Source organism: Littorina saxatilis, linkage group LG2 (genome assembly GCF_037325665.1).
Source record: "Littorina saxatilis isolate snail1 linkage group LG2, US_GU_Lsax_2.0, whole genome shotgun sequence".
NCBI lineage: Eukaryota > Metazoa > Mollusca > Gastropoda > Littorinimorpha > Littorinidae > Littorina > Littorina saxatilis.
In genome coordinates this window covers 20936300-20959636 of record NC_090246.1, presented here as the reverse complement: position 1 = coordinate 20959636, position 23337 = coordinate 20936300, and the positions used below count along the sequence as shown (strand labels likewise).

General features: G+C 42.3%; 1 protein-coding gene across 1 annotated transcript in view; it reads left to right on the top strand.

The window, feature by feature from the left end:
• The window catches only part of LOC138958454 (serine-rich adhesin for platelets-like), a 156640-nt gene that overhangs the window by 68314 nt on the left and 64989 nt on the right, over window positions 1-23337 (top strand). Inside the window, exons 3-5 of the mRNA XM_070329619.1 lie at window positions 10297-11166; window positions 17369-17444; window positions 21818-21864. Coding sequence (XP_070185720.1) covers window positions 10959-11166; window positions 17369-17444; window positions 21818-21864 — 331 coding nt within the window. The 5' untranslated portion in view covers window positions 10297-10958. The remainder of the gene's footprint in view (window positions 1-10296; window positions 11167-17368; window positions 17445-21817; window positions 21865-23337) is intronic.

Below are 23337 nucleotides of genomic sequence, written 5' to 3'. Positions count from 1 at the left end.
GGGGTAACGATAACCAAATTAACAGGGTAGGTAGGGGGTAACGATAACCAAATTAACAGGGTAGGTAGGGGGTTGTGTGCATAAAGGAGCACAATCACGATAACTTGATTACGTAGTGTGGGCCGGGATAGGGGGTACCGATTACAATCACGATAACCAAATTAATCGCAGAGCCCTACCAACATGCCCACACGCCATCCTTACAGAGATCCCATTTCACCGTTGTAAGGCATCCATGTGAGAAGCCTTATTGTTTCTCTGGCAGCGGAGCAGTAGAGGTTGTGCATTTTTCATGACGATGCAGTCTAGAGGGGTGCGTGGGTAATGACCTCAGAGATATAGACTAGCTATATCTCTGTGTATCCATATTAGCAATATCGTTAGTATGGCCATTCCTCTGATATAGACTAGCTATATCTCTGTGGTAATGACCTGCTAATTGGCTGCGATACGTACGGCTTCTGTCTGTTTTTGCTGTGTGTTCCGCGGACAGAGGAGTGTGGGCACAACGGTGAGCGAAGCGCACGTGCCACAGGGGATCGATAGGCGCTAAGGACAGTCGATCATTGAAAGATGCTGAGCTGAATGTATTTTTGTCAAAATAATGGCTGTTAGATCTTTCTTGTGTTGACGTTTTGGTCAAATGGTTTGCCTTTTGACTCATCATAGTTATTCATTGCGTTTAGAATAACTTCAGGTGGAAGAGGCGGAGGAGAAAGGAGTAGGAGGGTGGCTGGGTGTGAGAACGCAGAAAGTGGTACTTACTGTGTTTTGAATGTGTAGCTGCACCTGTTAAGTTGAAAATGCGAGGATGATTAATTACTTTCCTGTGGATGTTTACGACTTTAAGAGAATCAATCAATCAATCAATATGAGGCTTATATCGCGCGTATTCCGTGGGTACAGTTCTAAGCGCAGGGATTTATTTTATTTTATTTTATTATGCAATTTATATCGCGCACATATTCAATGCCGTGTGAGATGGAAATTTTTTTTTACACAATACATCACGCGTTCACATCGGCCAGCAGATCGCAGCCATTTCGGCGCATATCCTACTTTTCACGGCCTATTATTCCAAGTCACACGGGTATTTTGGTGGACATTTTTATCTATGCCTATACAATTTTGCCAGGAAAGACCATTTTGTCAATCGTGGGATCTTTAACGTGCACACCCCAATGTAGTGTACACGAAGGGACCTCGATTTTTCGTCTCATCTGAAAGAGAAAATGACAATGCTCACAATTGTTGGGAGAGAGACAGACAGACAGACAGACAGACAGACAGACAGACAGACAGCGGATGCAGTGAGGGTAGACACGGGAGAAAAGGAGAGAGTGAGGGGGGGGGCAGACAGACAGACAGACAGACAGACAGACAGACCGACAGACAGGCAGACGGACGGAGAGACAGACAGACAGATATAGAGGTGCCGAGCTTAGATATTATCCCCCTTTGGACCTGGTGAGTAATATTTAACCTGATTTGTAGTAATCCCTATTAGCAACTTCGTTAGTATGGCCACTCTCCCGCACGTGTAATTTTTCACTTTAACCTTTACGTACCATGTTGAATTAAATGCACCAGAAAAAACTCTTCCGCTGTTGTTTTTTCTCTCGGTTTTTTTTCTCTCTTCTTTCTCTTTCTCTCTTCTTTCTCTTTCTCTCTTTTATTAGGAAGCACGCGGAAGTCAAATACTGAAAAGCTTAGCTTGTGGATTAAGGAGGACCAATAACACTTCAGACAATTGTGGTTTTTGTTTTTTGTTTTTTTGTTTTTGCTTAACGCCCAGCCGACCACGAAGGGCCATATCAGGGCGGTGCTGCTTTGACATATAACGTGCGCCACACACATAAGACAAAAGTCGCAGCACAGGCTTCATGTCTCACCCAGTTACATTATTATGACACCGGGACCAACCAGTTTTAGACTAATGAAAGATAGACATTATAGAAATGACTTTCAAGATGACGTGGCGGCGTTGCTTTTTGTTTTAACACCACAGGCCCGCGATGTAACAGTTGTTTAGCACAACATGCCCGCGGTGACAAACACATAACCGCAATAAGAAGTCCAACAGGGAGCAGGGTGCTAATGCCTGGTAAATGCCAGAGCCTTTTATACAGCCTGCTCTCTGGCATTTCAGCGATGCCATTGCCTTTTTTCCCTCTCTGTTTTTGGAATGGTCCGTTGTGTAGGTGGGGTTTTTTTATGAGAGAGAGCCCCCTTTTTGCGCGTAGCTGTGTTGCACTTTTTACGACCATCCGGTGCGCTTATATTGATACCGGGAGAGAGAGAGTGTGTGTGTGTGTGTGTGTGTGTGTGTGTGTGTCTGTCTGTCTGTCTGAGTGTCTGTCTGTCTGAGTGGATATGTGTGTGTCTGTGTGTGCGTGTGTGTGTGTATGTGTGTGTGTGTGTGTGCGTTTTTGTGTATGCGTTGGTGTCTGTCTGTCTCTCTGTCTGTTTGTCTATCTGTCTGTTTGTATCTCTGTGTTTTTGAGGGGAGGGGGCGTATCCTCCCAGGGCATGTGAGAGCATAATTATGTCCAGGCTGTTGAATTTTAGAATGTGTCCAAGGGTAGGTATGGACTTATTCCACGCAAAAGCACGTACAGGTCGGAGGTGGTGAGCCGCGTAGTTGTCACAGGCTGTAGATATCTAGTAACCCATATGATAGTGTTGGGTATGCAACTGCTTGCGACATTATTGTACTAGCTGCGGGAGAACCCTGTCAAATAAAGCGTCACGCCTCAAATGGCCTGTTATCACTTTGGTGAATATAATCAACCTTTTGCGTACAGGTGCCTTGTATAAAAGCTGGTAGTATAATATACAAGTCATTAATAGGGCATTATGTTGTCTGCCGGAACGTCTACTGTGTTAAAACGGTACATTAAAAGGTTTATTAACAACTAAATTTACTTGTTATCTGTGCGCATGTTTTGTATCGGAGGAGTGTGGTGTGTGTGTGTGTGTGTGTGTGTGTGTGTGTGTGTGTGTGTGTGTGTGTGTGTGTGTGTGTGTGTGCGTGCGTGTTTTTATGTCTGTGTACACGCGTCTGTCTGCCTACCTGTCCTCTGTATGTCAGGGCAGAATGAATATCCACAATGTACATGAATATGATTATATATAATTTGTTGATCTGTAAAACAGCACACATACAAAAAGTTATCCTTTCACTTTGTTGACAATAGAGTCGTGAACTGTTCAAATGCCACATGTGTGTGTGTGTGTGTGTGTGTGTGTGTGTGTGTGTGTGTGTGTGTGAGTTTTGGTTTAAAAAAATAGTGGTGTTACTACTTTTTTATATTGGCAAAAGTGGGCGTGCTTTTTGAAGGTGTGTTTTGTTTTTGAGCTGTCTGTTTCACGTGTTTCTTAGCTGTCTGTTTATCATGAGTTTAGCCAAGTGAGTCGGAAGATTTTCAGGTTAGTTTCATTATGTGCGTTTTATGTTTGCGGATAAAAGTGCACTTTTAATACTGCCGCGGCTTTTCATAAAACGCAGTGATGCAAACAGGCTGTCAGTCAAAAGTCATTTGGGAATGTGACAGAACTCGTGACTTGACACAGGCGCTTGAATTTATATTTTTGTGCTGTGCATTGGTGCAGAGTGTACTATCTTTTAAATGCGCACAGCCAGCTTTAAAAGCCTTAATTAACGTTTTGATCGTTGGTTGTGTGTCTCTGTGTGTCCGCATGCATGCATATGTCCACATGTGTGTTTGTCCGTGCGTGTGTGTGTGTGTCTGCGTTTGTCCGCATGTGCGTGTGCGCTTTGTTCGCGCGCGCGCTCGTGTGTGTGTGTGTGTGTGTGTGTGTGTGGATGTGTTTGTGTGTGTGTGTGTGCGTGTGTCTTTGTGTGTGTGTGTGTGTGTGTGCGTGTGTCTTTGTGCGTGTCTGTGTGTGTGTCTGTGAGTGTGTCACTGTGTTCAAATTAACCCACCAGTGCGCAGCATGGAAACAACTCGGTAGGCCTTCATAATTATGGCTCCCCTTGTCTACCTAGCATGAATTCTTCAAACAACCTAAAACCAAAACAAAAAAAACCCACATACGATCTGAACCGAAACACTATTGCTGTTGCGTTCAGATGCAGCAACCTTTTATGTGCACAGAAGTATTAACATGATAGTCCCGAAGGTAGGTAGGTAGGTAGGGTTAAACCACGGTTGAAACGTTACGTGGGCAGCCGCAGACAACACCAAACGTGTATGGAAAGCCGTTTGGCTCATAACCATTACACGTGTAATAAATCATAAATACACGTGTAATAAATGATTTATACACGTGTATTTATTTCTTATTGCACGTGTAATTTATCTTTTTTCTTATGCTATGGAATAGCATAATGATTAAATACACGTGTAATAAATATTTCATACACGTGTAAGAAATGGTTAAAGGCATATGTACGCGCTCCCGTGTTTACAAAGTGTAGTTTGCCCATAATCGATGTCAAACGCACCATAAGACCATATAATGACGATATGTCACCATGCGCGGACCATAATACATGCATTACAGCTTGTTCTAGCCTCTGAAAAAGTGAGGATGTCAACAAAGCCGCGGTGTTAGCTCCCTTGCATCAACGTTACATGTGTTGCCAAATCTATAAATAGGACGATCCAGATCAAAATGAAAATTAACATATCTCAACATTGAAGGGGTCCTAGACCACAATATTTTGCAGGGAACTTAATTTAGCATGTCTCCAGCTGTTGGTAAAGCAATTAGCGTGTATAGTCATCGAGTACATATGCCTTTAAATACACGTGTAAGAAATGTTTATTACGCGTGTATTTAATCATTTCGTACACGTGTATGACATTTTTATTACACGTGTATTAATCATTAATTACACGTGTATTAATTATTTATTACACGTGTACTAATCATTTTTGAGTCACTTGAGAAAAAGTGACTCTATGTAATCGGTCAGTGTTAGTCTGTCCGGCCGGCCGTCCGGCCGGCCGTCCGTAGACACCACCTTAACGTTGGACTTTTCTCGGAAACTATCAAAGCGATCGGGCTCATATTTTGTTTAGTCGTGACCTCCAATGACCTCTACACTTTAACGATGGTTTCGTTGACCTTTGACCTTTTTCAAGGTCACAGGTCAGCGTCAAAGGAAAAATTAGACATTTTATATCTTTGACAAAGTTCATCGGATGTGATTGAAACTTTGTAGGATTATTCTTTACATCAAAGTATTTACATCTGTAGCCTTTTACGAACGTTATCAGAAAAACAAGGGAGATAACTAGCCTTTTCTGTTCGGCAACACACAACTTAACGTTGGGCTTTTCTCGGAAACTATAAAAGTGACCGGGCTCAAATTTTATGTGAACGTGACTCATTGTGTTGTGAATAGCAATTTCTTCCTGTCCATCTGATGCCTCATATAATATTCAGAACTGCGAAAGTGACTCGATCGAGCGTTTGCTCTTCTTGTTTACACGTGTAATGGTTATGAGCCAAACGGCTTTCCATAAACGTGACTCAAACGTGACCACACTTCTTATACCTGGCTACACCGATAGCGGACCAAGCCCCTCCGAACACTTGACAGCAAACCGCGACATTGTACACGTGGGAGGGATGGGGAGAGGGTCGGAAGGAAGAGAGGGTGGAGGAAAAAGCAAGATAATTGGAGAGAGAGAGAGAGAGAGAGAGAGAGACGGAGAGAGAGAGACGGAGAGAGAGAGAGAGAGGAAAGCGTTATAGAGAGAGAGACAGATAGATATATAATGTATGGTTGAAGAATCGGAGGGGGGAGGGGCGCGGACAGGTAAGACTTAAGGTGAGTTGGGGGCGGGAGGTGGAGGGGGGAGGAGTGAATCAGGGATGATGACCCTGAAAGGACAAGGAGGAACAGGGAGACAGCGAGTGATAGTGTGACTCATGGTTTGGTCATTTGGGGTTTTGGCGGTCTTGATCTCTCTATATGGAGGTAGTGAGTGATCTGAGTGCTTTCATTGCTGTGGTGTGTTTAGTCCCTGTCACCTGCTGTGTGCAGCAGTTAGGAATCTCAAGTGTGTCAATGGCGTTTTTGGATTTAAAACTGTGTTATCTGGCGACCATGGGCTCCGCGACGGATTTACTCTCAACTTGTTCATGGACATGATGAAATAGTACGTTAGTTGTAAATTACTTGTTGCGAATGTTGCAGCCTAATTTGATTGCGGCAACTGATTATCTGATGCAGCTTCTGTCTGTCTCAATTTTGTATGTTGCTTCTGTTGTTTTTGCGCTTTTCAATCAGTGATAGCCTAAAAACGCTGTGTGTATGTGTGTGTGTGTGTGTGTGTGTCTGTGTGTTCTTGTGTGTGTGTCTGTGTGTCTGTGCGTGTGTGTGTCTGTGTGTTCTTGTGTGTGTGTGTGTGTCTGTGTGTGTGTGTGTGTGTCTGTGTGTTCTGTGTGCGTGTGTTTTTGTGTGTTTTTGTGTGTGTGTGTGTGTGTGTGTCTGTGTGTCTGTGTGTCTTTGAGTGCGTAGACAGAGACATAAAGACAGTCACAGAGAAAGAACATAGCTCAGTCTACCATATTCCTGTTCCAAGCTTGTGGCAGTACCAGGAACTTTCACTAACCAGCCACTTGTGTCGGCCCGATTCAATCTTGTCCACCAGATTGGCCGCGACTGCGACAATATTGTTCAGCGTAAGGTGCTCTTATATCACTCTACAGACTTGTATTAACTCGACACAACTCGATTTGTCTGTGTTTTCTTTCGCCGGTAATGCCAACATGCAGCGATTTGGAGATAAAGGCACAACGTTAAAACAAGTCATCATACAGTCGAGTTTTCTTTGTTTATGATATGTACTATCGTGGTCTAAATCATTTTTGGAACTCACTTGGGTTTTTTTCTGAGCATAGTTTTCGCGCGCGCGCGTGTGTGTGTGTGTGTGTGTGTGTGTGTGTTTGTTTGTTTGTTTGTTTGTTTGTTTGTTTGTTTGTTTGTTTGTTTGTTTGTTTGTTGGTTGGTTGGTTGGTTGGTTGGTTGGTTGGTTGGTTGGTTGGTTGGTTGGTTGGTTGGTTGGTTGGTTGGTTGGTTGGTTGGTTGGTTGGTTGGTTGGTTGGTTGGTTGGTTGGTTTGTTTGTGTGTGTGTGAGTGTTTGCGTGCGTGCGTTCGTTCGTTCGTGCGTGCGTGCGTGCGTGTGTGTGTGTGAGTGAGTGAGTGTGCTTAAATATATGTGTGCGCGCGTTTGTCTGCCTGCCTTTTTGCGTAACTCTTTGTCTGTCTCTGCATAATGAATATCCACAGTGTACATGAGTGTGATTATATATCTTTGGTCTGTAAAACAGAACACACACACACACACAAACTTGTCTCCTTTCACGTTGTTGACAATAGAGCCGTGAACTTTTCAAATGCCACATTCCAACCATTCATACTTCTTCCTACCAAAATGAAATCCGTATTTAGAGAGAGAGAAAAAAGTTCACGGCGAAGCCTCAGAGAGTGATAAAGTAACGTAAGAAGCAGACATGTGCAGTATGAAGTACTGAAATGAGTGATTTCGCACATGAACAGTTTACTAAAGACGAAGGCGCAGTCCTTTCTGTCGTGTGAAAAGCCAGTGGAACTTTCAATGATGACAAGAATGTCAGCAGGTCTTCGGGGCCAGAATGACTTCCTGTCAGGCCAAAGAAAATGAAAAAGGAAGGGAAGTACTTCAGGAGGAACAGAAGAGAATGAATCAGTCGGGAAAGGAGAGGAAAGACTTTGATTGTAAAACGAAGAGAAAACGGCACGCGCGAGATAGAAAGAGAGAGAGAGGTGGGGGGGGGGGGGGGAGAGAGGGACCGAGGGAGAGAGAGAGAGAGAGGGGCGGGGGACACAAACAGGGGAAGCAAGGAGGTGCAGAAAAAAATGAATGGATGAACGAACATTTTTGAAGTAGAGAGACAGTAATGTAAGGGGGGGGGGGGAGAGAGAGAGAGAGAGAGAGAGAGAGAGAGAGAGACAGACAGAGACAGAGACAGAGACAGAGAGAAAGAGAGATGACAAACTATGAAAGTAGGAGGGTTAGAAAAGAATGAATGGAGAACAAGGGAGGGAGAGAGGGATATTGAAGAGTGGAGGGAAAAGAGAAACGAACCGTCGAGAAAACTGAAGCCGGGACACAGCTTTAGACATGCCAGTGACGTGGACCGCTGACGGCTGAAAGCAAGGCGGTTTGACATTTGAACGTGTTGAGTTGGTGCAGCGTTTCACTTTCTAACGAGCACTGTAGCTTGTACCGAAGCATTGTCAACTGACATTTTCTGTCATTCGGAACGTTTACCGTTTTGGCGGGGTCGTTTTTTTCGTTTCCGGCCAAGCAGGGGAGAACGTGAAACGTGATACCGTAGTACAGTACTAGGCCCTAATGTGTATCTACCGTTGTCATAGTTCGGCTTGTTTTTCATCAACTGTTAACCTTTGGCGTAGGAATAGGAGTCATTGCTGTGACGGTATACTGATGATGTATCTGGTTGGCCTGTGGGTGTTAGTTTCAAATAACAAAGCTTTGTGGTCAATCGCCGAAACAACAGTCATTGGTGCGACCGAAACTGTTAACGTAGGATTCAGTGAAATGACATATTTATGTATCTGATTGGCCTGTAGCTATTTGCACGGTGTTAGTTTCAAATAACTAAGCGTTGCTATTTGCACGGTGTTAGTTTCAAATAACTAAGTGTTGCTATTTGCACGGTGTTAGTTTCAAATAACTAAGCGTTGCTATTTGCACGGTGTTAGTTTCAAATAACTAAGCGTTGCTATTTGCACGGTGTTAGTTTCAAATAACTAAGCGCTGTGGTCAATCAAGGAAACAACAATTATGGGCGCGACGTCGTATGAACAGCTGCGATGTAAGTTTCAAATAAGGAAACAATGTTGTCAATTGCTCGAGCCTAATGACGTCGAAACTGACCAGCATTTAGGTTTTATCGCGGTGTCAGTTAAAAATAACGAAGCTCTGTGGTCACTTGCTTAGACTATATTGGCTTCGTGCATGATTAGGATCTATGTTAATGCGCGGTGTCGATTTCAAATTACTTAGCTTTGGTTTCAGTTGGTCGAACAATATTGACGTCGCAGCTACCAACCAGCCTCTACGTTTTAATAATGCTATATCCGTTTCAGATAATGGCTAGCTTTGTTTTGAATTGTCAGATATTAACAAAATAACAAGCACACTGGCAGAAATTAATATGTAAATCGCCGTGAGCTCTTGTGAGAAACGGCGATTAATAAATGTCCATTATTATTATTATTATTATTAGTGTAGGTTTCAAATCTTCTCTGTGTAAGCCATGCGATAGTTTCACGTCCAACTGATTTTGTAATGATAGAAGAAGTGTTTTTTGTTGTTTTTGTTTGATTTGTTTTCTTGCATATATATACAATAGGCCATGATGATAGTTTTCTCTGTTGTCATATAATTTGTTCAAACGCCATTGAAGTCGCAAGTGATCGCTTTCTCCAAGTATGTTTCAGCATTGCGTAAGTTTCAAATATTACCCGCTTCAGTCATGCAAATAATATCGCGTTGAAGTGTTCTTGTGATTGTGATTAATTAAATGTGTTAGCGTTTCTAGCAGACAAGTATACAACATCGTTGGATAGTTTCTCGAACAGTTCAAATCTTGTCAGTCACATCTGATTTATTCAGATTTAAATTCAAATTAAAATTGTATTCAAAATACATGACAAGAAACAATTGAAAATATGCCACTGGGACACAAACTACAGCAAAAGCGTATTTTACGTGACCAGAACAATACAACATCACACAAATCTTCATGATGGTAGACAATAATAAACCAGAAGAACCAGTCGCATCTGTACGTTCGTGTTATTTTGATGGCAGAAATGTGTTTGTGCATCTACGGACCATGATGTTTGCTTTCCTTGTGATGGCTATACATTACTTTTAACACTCACCTGTTTACGGATACAGGTGACTGCCAGCTTCTGCGCATTTGCACGCAGCCGAGTTTTATTAACTGGTCTGTCACGTCGCACTGTGTCGGTAGATGCGCGCGCCACGATGTAATCTCAGGCTGGGTTTTGCACAGTTTTGTTGTCGAGTTAGTTTTTTTAATCCGCCTTCGTTATGCGTTCTGAGAAACAGTTCGCTGGCTGAATTAAGCTGTTTTGTAATTAATGTAAACAAGCAATTATTTATTTCCTTTTTTATGACCCGCATAATGCTAGAAGGCCTGAACTATTCCAGGAAACATATCACACAAAACAGCTTATAAATGTATATGTTTCTTCATTGTGCTTCTGTCTTTGTGTTTCAGACTGGGACCAGATCGACACCACTTGTGAGCCGTCGAGCGGTGAGCAGAAACACATTCCCGGTGAGCAGAAGGACGCCCAAGTCAGCTCACCACGCCTGTTGAGGTCGCTGAAGAACAAGAGGGATTACCTGCGTTCGCAGTTCTCCCAGCTGCACAAGACCTTCTCCGCCTTCAAGCTGCAGAGATTCCAGAGCAGCGGTAACAAGGATGATCGTCAAGGTCCTGGGGAAACCATAGCTGTGAACGGGAGTCATGTGAAGCCAGCAGAGGACAGTGTCCTAGGATCCGTCTCTGGCTCTCCGACTACAGTGTGTGTTAGCGGTAGCAGACCCCTGTGTGTTATTAGTTCTGGTGGAAACATACAACGTGGTGGTGGTGGTGGTGGTGGTGGCATTCGCCGTGGCGAATCTGTCGATTCTCACTTTTGGAGAAGTGGTGATTCACAAAGCCACAGCTGTGATTTAACCTGGGATTCTTTTGGTGATCTCAGAGCTGAACCCACCACCAGCGGTGCTGATTTCCGTGCTCACAACGGGGATTGCACTGCTTGTGTTTGTGTGGACCACCAGCCTCAGCTCAACGGTGGTGAGAGTTCAGGGGGAAGTGCTGCGAGGTCAGGTGAGGGTGATGTGTCTGAAGGGACCGGTCTCTCATGCGTGACCATGACAGTAAGAGGGGAGGGGTGCATGGAAGATTCACACCAGCATCACCAGCATCACTGTGCAGGACACGGCCACACTGCCCAGACTGAACACACTCACCAGCACACTGACCAGCACGGACACGATCACCAACAGACTGCCATCACTTCTTCCTCGGGTCGTCCAGCTGCAACTGGACAAGACAGCCACGCATCAAAAAGAACATCAGGTGAGGCTGGTCACTGTGCCGGTGTTGTAACGATCACAGATTACTCACCGGTTTTTGATGTCGCAGAGATTCCACACTGACCATATGCCACCTCCATGCCCTAGTACTGACGATCGACCTGTGGTACTTTGCACTCCCTGGGGACTTATTCGTTAAAAGAAAAATGATATTTTAATTTTAAAATTCACTTCATCACACATTTCTTTCATTCCGTCATTCAAGGGACGCAACCACTCGGTGAATGTTTTCGAAGTAATCGTATTTTGGGGTAACAGATATTTCATTTTACCCCGTACGTATTTCGTTCACTTGCAAGAAAGTGATATGCTTTTATCCCTCAATTAAGTGTACCCCTTTGGGAGGATAGTCAGTGTGGAGTGTATGCGAGATCAACAAGGCCGGTGAGTAATCTGTGGTCGTTACACCGTTTCTGAGAACTGATTCTGTTTTAGTTTTACAATTGTTCTGCAGCTGAATACTGTAAAGAATGGTACAACCTTCTCTCTCTCTCTCTCTCTCTCTCTCTCTCTCTCTCTCTCTCTCTCTCTCTCTCTCTCTCTCTCTCTCTCTCTCTCTCTCTCTCTCTCTCTCTCTCTCTCTCTCTCTCTCTCTCTCTCCGGATACATGTTTCTTTTTAACAAACAATATTTTGAACAATGTAAAAAAAAAAAAAGGCGTTTTTCCAGGTTATACCAATAACTGCAACGGGGATTTTGTGGTTAGCGACAATCAGACATACTTGACGAATGGCCATGACCTCTCTGTGTGCCACTTCTCGCCACAGACGTGTCGTATTTATAAAAACAACAACATGCACTGGTGGTGACAGTCGCCGCAAATAACGTTGTTTCATCGGGGAAGAAGGAAAAAAAATGGCTAGCTTGTCTGTGTGTGTATGGGGGGGGGGGGGGGGGAAGGGGGGATAGAGTGAGACTGTTCGTGTTGTGGTCGGATAAATATATTCAAAGAGGTGGCGGTATCTTTTTCCAAAACATCACATATTGACCTTCAACGGTCGAAAAGGAGGAAGTGTATTGCTTGATTATGAAATGTTAATTCTGGCAGCCACTTTAAGGGCCAGAAAATGTGCCTCGATCTGTTTCGTTTTCGATAGGAATTTATCTTACTGTGTACTGGTTGTGGTTGAATTTGTGTTTGAAAGCATTGTGACTGTATCAAAACAGTGAAAAGTGGTATCCATCCGCTATTAAACCAAAACTGAAACAAGTCGCGTAAGGCGAAATTACTACATTTAGTCAAGCTGTAGATCTGACAGAATGAACCTGAACGTAGTCCGCCGCTAATGCAAAAGGCAGTGAAAGTGACGAGCCTGTTTGGCCCAGCAGCGGTTGCGCTGTGCTTCATAGCACGCTTTACTGTACCTCTCTTCGTTTTAACTTTCTGAGCGTGTTTTTAATCCAAACGTATCATATCTATACATGTTTTTGGAATCAGGAACCGACAAGGAATAAGATGAAATAGTTTTTGAGACGATTTCGGAAATTTAATTTTAATCATAAATTTTATATTTTTAATTTTCAGAGCTTGTTTTTAATCCAAATATAACATATTTATATGTTTTGTAATCAGAAAATGATGAAGAATAAGATGAACGTAAATTTGGATCGTTTTAGAAACAAATTATTTTTTTTACAATTTTCAGATTTTTAATGACCAAAGTCATTAAATAATTTCTAAGCCACCAAACTGAAATGCAATACCGAAGTCCGGCCTTTGTCGAAGATTGCTTGGCCAAAATTTCAATCAATTTGATTGAAAAATGAGGGTGTGACAGTGCCGCCTCAACTTTTACAAAAAGCCGGATATGACGTCATCAAAGACATTTATCGAAAAAACGAAAAAAACGTCCAGGGATATCATTCCCAGGAACTCTCATGTCAAATTTTATAAAGATCGGTCCAGTAGTTTAGTTTGAATCGCTCTACACACACACGCACACACACACACACACACACACACACACACACATACACACACACACACACACACACACACACACACACACACACACACACACACACACACACCACGACCCTCGTCTCGATTCCCCCTCTATGTTAAAACATTTAGTCAAAACTTGACTAAATGTAAAAACGAGAGGTCTGGATTATGATTCTGCAACAGCGCAGAAAAACTACCTTCACTTTGCACTAGCAAGTTTTTTTTAAAGCTTAAAGGGACAGTGCAGTGATCACAGGGGCCACAGCAATGCTAAAGCAACGATTTGTCTTTTTGTCGCAGATTACGATATAAACAGCCAAAAACGTCAAAAACTGTACACAACTTTCTCACAGATGCCTTCACATACTTTTTGTGTTGCCAGCCAAGCTGCAAACAAAACTGTATGCGGTTTGCCAGTTTGCCTCTCTCGCCAAAATGTAATTAAAATTTGCCGTGAACACGTTCTGGCGCTCAAGGCTGTGTGCGCTATGCCAAAATGGACCCACAAACCATCTTTTACAATTTTCTTACGTAATCACACACAATGTCTTCTAGACGTAAAGTACCCAAAACAGAAATGATTCTTCTCTCGCCGAGACTAATAGACTTCCATGACTGTAGGATTTTGACGTAATTAGCTTACGTGCGGGACCCAATGTGAACCTGGTTGAGGGAGGCAGTCCAAAATTAATTCGTGAAACGTTTGCAGTTTGTGACTCCTTGCATGAAAGTCAAAGAAACCTGGTATTTTTACGGAAAGCTGCCTGAGGCATGACTGGAAGCCCTATAGGGGCTCCCTGCACCTGGACTGGACAGGTCCAGTAACTTTAATTAACTGTCTTGAAAAAGGCAAAGAAAGAGCACTCTCTGTAAAGGTATGTTTGGGTTATTCCCAGTGAGTTACTTCCCTTGTTTGTGTACGTGATGCTCTTAGTAGTTCGCAGCGTCATAGATGGCGCTACCCATCTTGTCGCCAGGTGGCTCTTCTGGACAATTTTTTTCCAGCACCGGAGAGAAGCTGTGCCCGTGAAGCTCTTTCACACGCTTTGATTTGATTAATGATAATACTTGTGGGGCGTTTTCAAGCATACCGTTTCGTGTGCCGGTGTCACGAACTGAAACCTCTGCTGAACAATCCTTCTCATTGCGGTCAATGCGCATGCGCCAATCTTTGACTTAAAAAATGCGACCCTTTGACCGAACGAACCATGGGTTAGGGTTAGGATTAGGGTAAGGGTTAGGGTAAGGGTTAGGGTTAGGTTGTTCACGACCTGATTAATCTCCCCATGAGGATTGTTCAGGCCGAGTTTTCGGTTCGTGACACCGGCGTCTAGATTAAGGAACAGTGAGTTCTTCAGATTCTTCAGATTCGTTAAATTCACCAGAAACTCCCCTACAACGGTAGGACCAATAGTAGTCCTTTAATAACTGAATGCGGCGTTCGACGGTTTGGGGGGTCGATGCGCATGCGCCAATCTTGGACTTCAAAAATGCGACCCTTTGACTAAACGAACCATGGGTTAGGGTTAGGATTAGGGTAAGGGTAAAGGTAAGGGTTAGGGTTAGGTTGTTCACGATCTGATTAATCTCCCCATGTTCAGCGCATGCGCATAGACCGCATTGAGAGGAATTGGTCAGGCAGAGCTTTCAGTTCGTGACACCGGCGTCTAGATTAAGGAACAGTGAGTTCTTCAGATTCGTTAAATTCACCAGAAACTCCCCTACAACGGTAGGACCAATAGTAGTCCTTTAACTGAATGCGGCGTTCGACGGTTTGGGGGTCGATGCGCCCAGCACATTGGTGTTTACAGTGAGGAGCAGTGGCGGCGCCATTAGTGGACAAGTGGGTAGTGAGTGGCCGGGGGATAAGTGGCTCAAGTTGTTTATGTCCCTCTCTGTCCTCCGAAGGAAATGCATGTCATTTTTTTCCCCACGACAAGCGCATAAACTACAGAGAGACTGAAGAGTCGGGTCTGGTTTATAGCAGACCGTTATTTCATAACTCATAAAGATCTCATAACTCATAACTCATAACTCATAACATTTTATTGATCCAACAAAGGAAATTAATTTAGTCATCAGCACATATAGGTCATTAATTAATAACTATAAAAGAATAAAAGAAGAAAATTCATAAAACCCATGATATAAAAATACCCTTTTTTCTTGCACACCTGACACACCGACACACCAATACACATGCATACATGCCTACATACATACCTACATACATACCTACATACATACATACATACATACATACATACATACATACATACATACATACATACATTCCATGTTAAAGTGTAGTTAAGAACATCACAGTAATTATATCATTGTTTGGATTAACAGATAAGTTTTTATGTAAATGATGATAACAACAATCCATAATTAACGCTATTGCACTACCAAGGAAGAGACCAACCAAACACATAAAAACCAATAACAGTAATCATCATCAGTTATCACAGGTATCACAGTAGATTAGCCATCAGGTAGTTAGACTCAATTGGGCAAAATATAGTGTCAACACCATCACAACAAAGCTAGAGCTCATTTTCACAGCACTAGTTATGATCAAAGGTCAAACAGTCATCAAATCATATTAAATCTATCATTTCTTCTTCTTCTTCTTCTGCGTTCGATGTTGGTGGCCGTGCTAGATCCTCAGACCAGTGGCTGCCAGGAAGTCCGCAGTCTTGCGCAGTTCGTCGGCAGGACCCCAGAGTTTGGCTCCAACACTGGTCTCTTCTTGCCAGAACTTCTGGCGTATTGTCTCTAGATGGGGGCAGTTCTGGAGAATGTGCTCCGGAGTTTGCTCTTCCGAGCCACATCACTAAGAGGTACATTTAAAAGGCATCACTGATAGTCTGTGGCCAGGACGATGGCTCGGTTGCTGTTAAAATATATCACAGCTGCAGGAAGAAAAGAACGCCGAAAACGCTCCGTTCGACACCCAGGCATGAGAAACCGAGCGTTCCGTGTGATGCGGAGATCCATCAGTGCGTCGTGGAGGGGATGCCCTGGGTCGAACAGAATAGCTCTGGACTTACTGGCAAGCCTTCTTTCGACAAGGACTTCAAGGGTGTCAAGGCTCTGGCCTACAGTAGAACTTGCTTTCTTTATCAGCCTGTTCAGCCTGCCAGTGTCCCTTGCAGTGGCATTCCCTCCCCAACACACTGATGCAAACACCATCACACTGCACACCATACTCTGATAAAACATGTACAGCATCTTGTTACACACATGGAATGATCTCAGCTTGCGCAGGAAAAACAATCTTGACTGCGTCTTCTTAAAAACAGCATCAACATGATTAAACCAGCTTAGCTTGTTATCTAGAACTACACCTAAATACTTGTACTCGCTGACTATCTCAATCGCATCACCTTTGATGACTACAGGATGGACAGTGTTTTTCTTTTTGCGAAAATCAAAAATCATTTCCTTCGTCTTGCTTGCGTTTAATACTAAAAAGTTGGAATCACACCAAGACACAAAATCATCAATACGTTCTCTATACAAGCTCTCATCACCATCAAGAATACTACCAACCACGGCAGAGTCGTCAGAAAATTTCTGAAGATGACATGACTCTCCTTGTACTTTAAAATCAGATGTATACAGGGTGAACAAAAAAGGTGACAAAACTGTTCCTTGTGGTGCTCCGGTGAAAGTGTTAATCATGTCAGATGTAAAAGTACCATTCCATCGTACAAACTGTGGTCTATCTACTAATAATCCAGAATCCATTTCACTGTACTATGATGCAACGACATGTTTTGTAACTTCTGAGCCAGAAGATGAGGCTGAATAGTCTGAAAGGCAGAAGAAAAATCAAAAAACATAACTCTAACACAAGCAGAGCTCTTCTCCAGATGTGTGTACACAGAATGTAACATAAACAATAGTCCATCATCAACCCCTACTTTGGCCCTGTATGCAAACTGCAAAGAATCTTGAAAAGCAGCAACTTGGACCTTCAAAACAGTCAACACCAGTCTTTCAAAAACTTTCATAATGTGAGAAGTGAGAGCTACAGGCCTATAGTCATTCAGACATGACACCTTAGGCTTCGACTTTTCTGATTATTGCTGATGCTTTTCATGTTCCCTTGTGACGTGAAAGTATGAAACAGTGCGAAAGGTGGGGTGAGGGGGTGTGTGTCTACGTGAGCTTGATTTTAAACGCATACCTGTTGTTGGCTTGTAATGAGCATGTCCATTGTTTCTGGTTCCAGGTGTTCTAAAAGGATTACGCAGCGCATCTGAACAGTCTGAGGTTGACTCAGAAAATCAACAGGACCACAACCAAGGGTTAGTCTTTCTTGTCTTGTAATTATTTTTTTTCTACATCTTTAGTTTATTAGTTGCCTTGCAAATTGTTTTAATAAGAAAAGATACCGGCACGGTTGGCCTAGTGGTAAGGCGTCCGCCCCGTGAACGGGAGGTCGTGGGTTCGAACCCCGGCCGGGTCATACCTAAGACTTTAAAATTGGCAATCTAGTGGCTGCTCCGCCTGGCGTCTGGCATTATGGGGTTAGTGCTACGACTGGTTGGTCCGGTGTCAGAATAATGTGACTGGGTGAGACATGAAGCCTGTGCTGCGACTTCTGTCTTGTGTGTGGCGCACGTTATATGTCAAAGCAGCACCGCCCTGATATGGCCCTTCGTGGTCGGCTGGGCGTTAAGCAAACAAACAAACAAACAAACAAACAAATAAGAAAAGATGCTTCGAAAACATTCGGCTTGTGCTCCCATTGTTTGTATCAAGTTTTTCGCGATCTTTGTCCTGTAGTTAATGTAGACTTGCTTGGGTGTAAGTCTACTTGGTCGCATCGTTTCGTGTAGTTTTGTTGTTTTTAGATTTAGTCAAGTTTTGACTAAATGTTTTAACGTAGAGGGGGAATCGAGACGAGGGTCGTGGTGTATGTGCGTGTGTCTGTGTGTGTGTGTGTGTGTGTAGAGCGATTCAGACTAAACTACTGGACCGATCTTTATGAAATTTGACATGAGAGTTCCTGGGTATGAAATCCCCATACGTTTTTTTCAGTTTTTTGATAAATGTCTTTGATGACGTCATATCCGACTTTTCGTGAAAGTTGAGGCGGCACTGTCACGCCCTCATTTTTCAACCAAATTGGTTGAAATTTTGGTCAAGTAATCTTCGACGAAGCCCGGACTTCGGTATTGCATTTCAGCTTGGTGGCTTAAAAATTAATTTATGACTTTGGTCATTAAAAATCTGAAAATTGTAAAAAAAAAAAAAAATTTATAAAACGATCCAAATTTACGTTTATCTTATTCTCCATCATTTGCTGATTCCAAAAACATATAAATATGTTATATTCGGATTAAAAACAAGCTCTGAAAATTAAATATATAAAAATTATTATCAAAAGTAAATTGTCCAAATCAATTTAAAAACACTTTCATCTTATTCCTTGTCGGTTCCTGATTCCAAAAACATATAGATATGATACAGATATGTTTGGATTAAAAACACGCTCAGAAAGTTAAAACAAAGAGAGGTACAGAAAAGCGTGCTATCCTTCTTAGCGCAACTACTACCCCGCTCTTCTTGTCAATTTCACTGTCTTTGCCATGAGCGGTGGACTGACGATGCTACGAGTATACGGTCTTGCTGAAAAATGGCATTGCGTTCAGTTTCATTCTGTGAGTTCGACAGCTACTTGACTAAATATTGTATTTTCGCCTTACGCGACTTGTTTTTCTTTTTTTTCTGTCATTGAATTTCGTAGACATTAATCCGCAAGGCCTACTCTAAATTCCGAATTTGATATTCATCATCATGACTTTGAAGACACTGACACTCTTAAGTGGTATGGTCTGTGCGATTTTACTATTCTGTAGTGTAGCCAAGTTTTTGGCGGGATCTTGGCTTTTATTCACCGACAAGCCTATTTTTGCTTAGTACTGCAAATAAGCAAAACGTGTGTGTGTGTGTGTGTGTGTGTGTGTGTGTGTGTGTGTGTGTGTGTGTGTGTGTGTGTGTGTGTGTGTTTGTTTGTTTGTTTGTTTGTTTGTTTGTTTGTTATTGTTGTTTTGTTTTTTGGGGGAGGGGGGTTCGTGGACTTCTTTTGTTTGTGTTAATGAAGCGGCGTACAACTTGGAGTACAACTTAGCTATTTATAGGTACAACTTAGCTATTCATAGATAATCTAATTTATTCATACAGTGTGCATTTGGAACATTCGTTTCCATTTTTAGACTGTTACCTCAGGCAAGTAATTTTAGAGATGTGCTGTCTCGTGCAGTGAAGAGGCAACCAACACTTGATAGATACAGATCTGTGTTCGTTTTATTGCTCTTCGCCGTCTACAGCGTTAAAATGTGTGCTATGCTGTAACGAAGAAGAAATGCAATGATAACACTTTTATGATTATGCAAACTTTTTTCTCTCGGTTTAAGTGCTTAATGTGGAAAGTTGCTTACATGATTTTGAATGAAATGACATGTATTTGAAGAAACAGTTGTGAAAGATGTCGGGAAATTCTGGACATTTTGGCTCGTTTCTCGAATCTGGATCAAATTACAGACCAATTAATAAATAAAAATTGATTAGAAATTCGCATTTCTTTTGTGAGCTAGTATGATGGTCCCCAATAATTCCCTAGCCCGTTCATATACAAGTTACAACGTCTTTCGTTTCGCGTATCCGCATTTCATTTTCGGTTGATTTTCTTTCGAGACTGATAATCGTAGAACTCCTGGGATGTGTGTGATTTTGTTCAGGGTTGTTCTTCGTGTTCATGATTTGAAGCCATTTCGCCATGTTTTTCGAGTAGGTGTTGCAAGTGCGTGCGTGTTTGATTTAGATACGTATTTTTCAACGGATAATTGTCACTTAGTGGTTGTGTTGGTGTTTGATTCCATCGTATGTCACTATGTGTATTGACAATCCGCCACTGGCACTGCGATTGTGAGTGGGTGTGTGTGTTGGTATTTGACTCGATCGTGTGTGTATTGACACCCGTAGTGATATTGCTGATGGGTGTGAGTTCGTAATTTAGTGCAATGAATATCGACGATGTCAGTCGTACTGTTGGGAGGGGGCTACGAATTGCGTCTATTATTATTCGACGTAGAAGTAGAATGTATTTGATTGTTGTCAGTGACATGATTTACATATGTTTACTACTGCGCTATCGCCGTTTATCTTGCCAAAATGTCTGGTTATCTATAACACACACACACACACACACACACACACACACACACACACACATACACATACACATACACACACACAAACACACACACACAAACACAAACACATTAAAGATGGGCGATTAAGAACGTTTGATCATACACAAAAGGAGATATTCTCTTGCACGTCGACACGGTGATCTTTGAGTTTGAAGTAGACAGACACACAAATAATAATGGGTAATGAACAGAAAATGAACTTTGCTCACTTGCGCGTTGTTTCTTTGATCTCAAGATGGCAAGGATTGTTTTTGCCTCTTTAAGTATTGATGTTATAACTTTAACAGTCTGTCTGGCTGGGTTTTCAGCTATTATGCGTATTCGCATATATGTGTTCTGCGCGAACTTAGAATCCGGTTTCATTCTAGAATGGACCGGGTCCAGGTTGGAATTCTAACCCTGCGCAAGTACAGGGGTGCCATTCTAGAATGAAACCCTTGAATAAAGGGGGCCGTAATGTTTGTAGGTAAGACAGAGTTGTCTTCCCTTGAATTATCTCCACCTGCACCTTCCCTTTGATAAAATGGGGCTGATTTGTCTACCCCTGAAAAAAATCCTTTGGCGATCTTGCGATGTCATGTCATGTCAAGAAAGTTGACACTCCTGAGTACGCAATAAACAAAGGCAGACCATAGCAAGGGCGGTATTGTTTGCAGGGCAGTTGTTTTTGTGATGAGAGCCGGTTGCGGCCGCTTGCAATGTCAACGCTGTCTCCCTCTCGGAAATGTCTGGTTTTTTGACAATTTTTTTGACAGACAGACAGACAGACGGTCAGACCGACTAACCGACAGACAGACCAACAGAAGGACAGAGTGAGTTATAGAGCTGTTGTCACAGGTTTAAAAAAAAAGTTGACATTATATCTTCACAATTCAGAAGACCAACTTCATGTATATGAATAAGATTAAAAGTTACAAGCGAGATCAGCAAAACACTGTCAGTCCGGAAATTTCCGTTCGTAGCGATCAGTGCTGAGTGTCTCTCAAAATCGTAATCACTTTCAGAACATCACAATCCCAATTCACGATGTCTTTGAGTAAAGTGTAAAAAACCCGAGAAAAAAAACCCAACCAAACACACAAAAAACAAAAACAAACAGAAAATCCACATTTGTGGCTTTGGCTGTGTGATAGTCTAACTGAAATGACTATTCCAACTTGGACCCAAATTCCAACCTTGCGCACGGCCGATTCTAGAATGGACCAGCAACAAGGGTTTCATTCTAGAATGGCACCCCTGTACTTGCGCAGGGTTAGAATTCCAACCTGGACCCGGTCCATTCTAGAATGAAACCGGGTTCTAAGTTCGCGCAGAACATATATATGTGTGTACGTTGGTAAAGGTCTGTATGCGCTGCGATGGTCGTACACTGTTCGTAAAATGGGTGCGTGCGCGCGAACGTTTGTTCACCCTTGTTGTGTATTTGTTTGTTTTAAACTATGATATTTCTGTGTTTACAGTGCTAAGGTGACAGAGACTGACGATGAGCTGCCACTAGGAAGTGAAGGTTAGTACCATAACTTCTCATTACCACCGCTTGAACAGCACGTATAACACATGTTGTCATGTCACTTTGTGCTTACAGTTTGGTTGTGTGCAGGGGCGCTCTCTGGGCATACTGTGTGCGTGGTTCGTTATCGCAGTATGTGTGCCTCAGTGTTTTTGTGCATGTCTGTTTTGGGACCGGGGTTTTAGTTCGCGCGTCCTCTGAGGAAGGAAATTGACTCCCACAATCAAGCACAGAAAGAGCACGTTAGAGGGCATATATATAGCAGGTAGTGTGCAAACAGCCACCCATAGTAAACATTTACCCTTGTTTGCTTTTTTCCAGGGAGCTCCAAGCTTAAGAATAGATAGATCTGTATTACCTGATTTACTCTCCGAAACACACACAAGAAAAATGTTCTGCGAGTGAATATAACAAGAAGCTTGTTTTTCTCTATCAGCATGAAGCGCCTAATGTTACTCAGTGTTCGATGCTTGCTTGCATGTAAATGTTTCTGCATGATGTTTGCATAATTAACATCGGCAAGGAATATAAGGAATATTTCCATTGTAAAGAAAAACAAGTCGCGTAAGGCGAAAATACAATATTTAGTCAAGTAGCTGTCGAACTCACAGAATGAAACGCAATGCCATTTTACTCGTAGCATCGTCAGGCCACCGCTCATGGCAAAGGCAGTGAAATTGACAAGAAGAGCGGGGTAGTAGTTGCGCTAAGAAGGATAGCACGCTTTTCTGTACCTCTCTTTGTTTTAACTTTCTGAGCGTGTTTTTAATCCAAACATATCATATCTATATGTTTTTGGAATCAGGAACCGACAAGGAAATAGATGAAAGTGTTTTTAAATTGATTTGGACAATTTAATTTTGATAATAATTTTTATATATTTAATTTTCAGAGCTTGTTTTTAATCCGAATATAACATATTTATATGTTTTTGAAATCAGCAAATGATGGAGAATAAGATTAACGTAAATTTGGATCGTTTTATAAATTTGTATTTTATTTTTACAATTTTCAGATTTTTAATGACCAAAGTCATTAATTAATTTTTAAGCCACCAAGCTGAAATGCTATACCGAAGTCCGGGCTTCGTCGAAGATTACTTGACCAAAATTTCAACCAATTTGGTTGAAAAATGAGGGCGTGACAGTGCCGCCTCAACTTTCACGAAAAGCCGGATATGACGTCATCAAAGACATTTATCAAAAAAATGAAAAAAACGTTCGGGGATTTCATACCCAGGAACTCTCATGTCAAATTTCATAAAGATCGGTCCAGTAGTTTAGTCTGAATCGCTCTACACACACACACAGACACACACACAGACACACACACAGACACACGCACAGACACACGCACATACACCATACCCTCGTTTCGATTCCCCCTCGATGTTAAAATATTTAGTCAAAACTTGACTAAATATAAAAAAGAAAAAAAGAAAAAAAGAAAAAAGAAAAAAACATCGGCAAG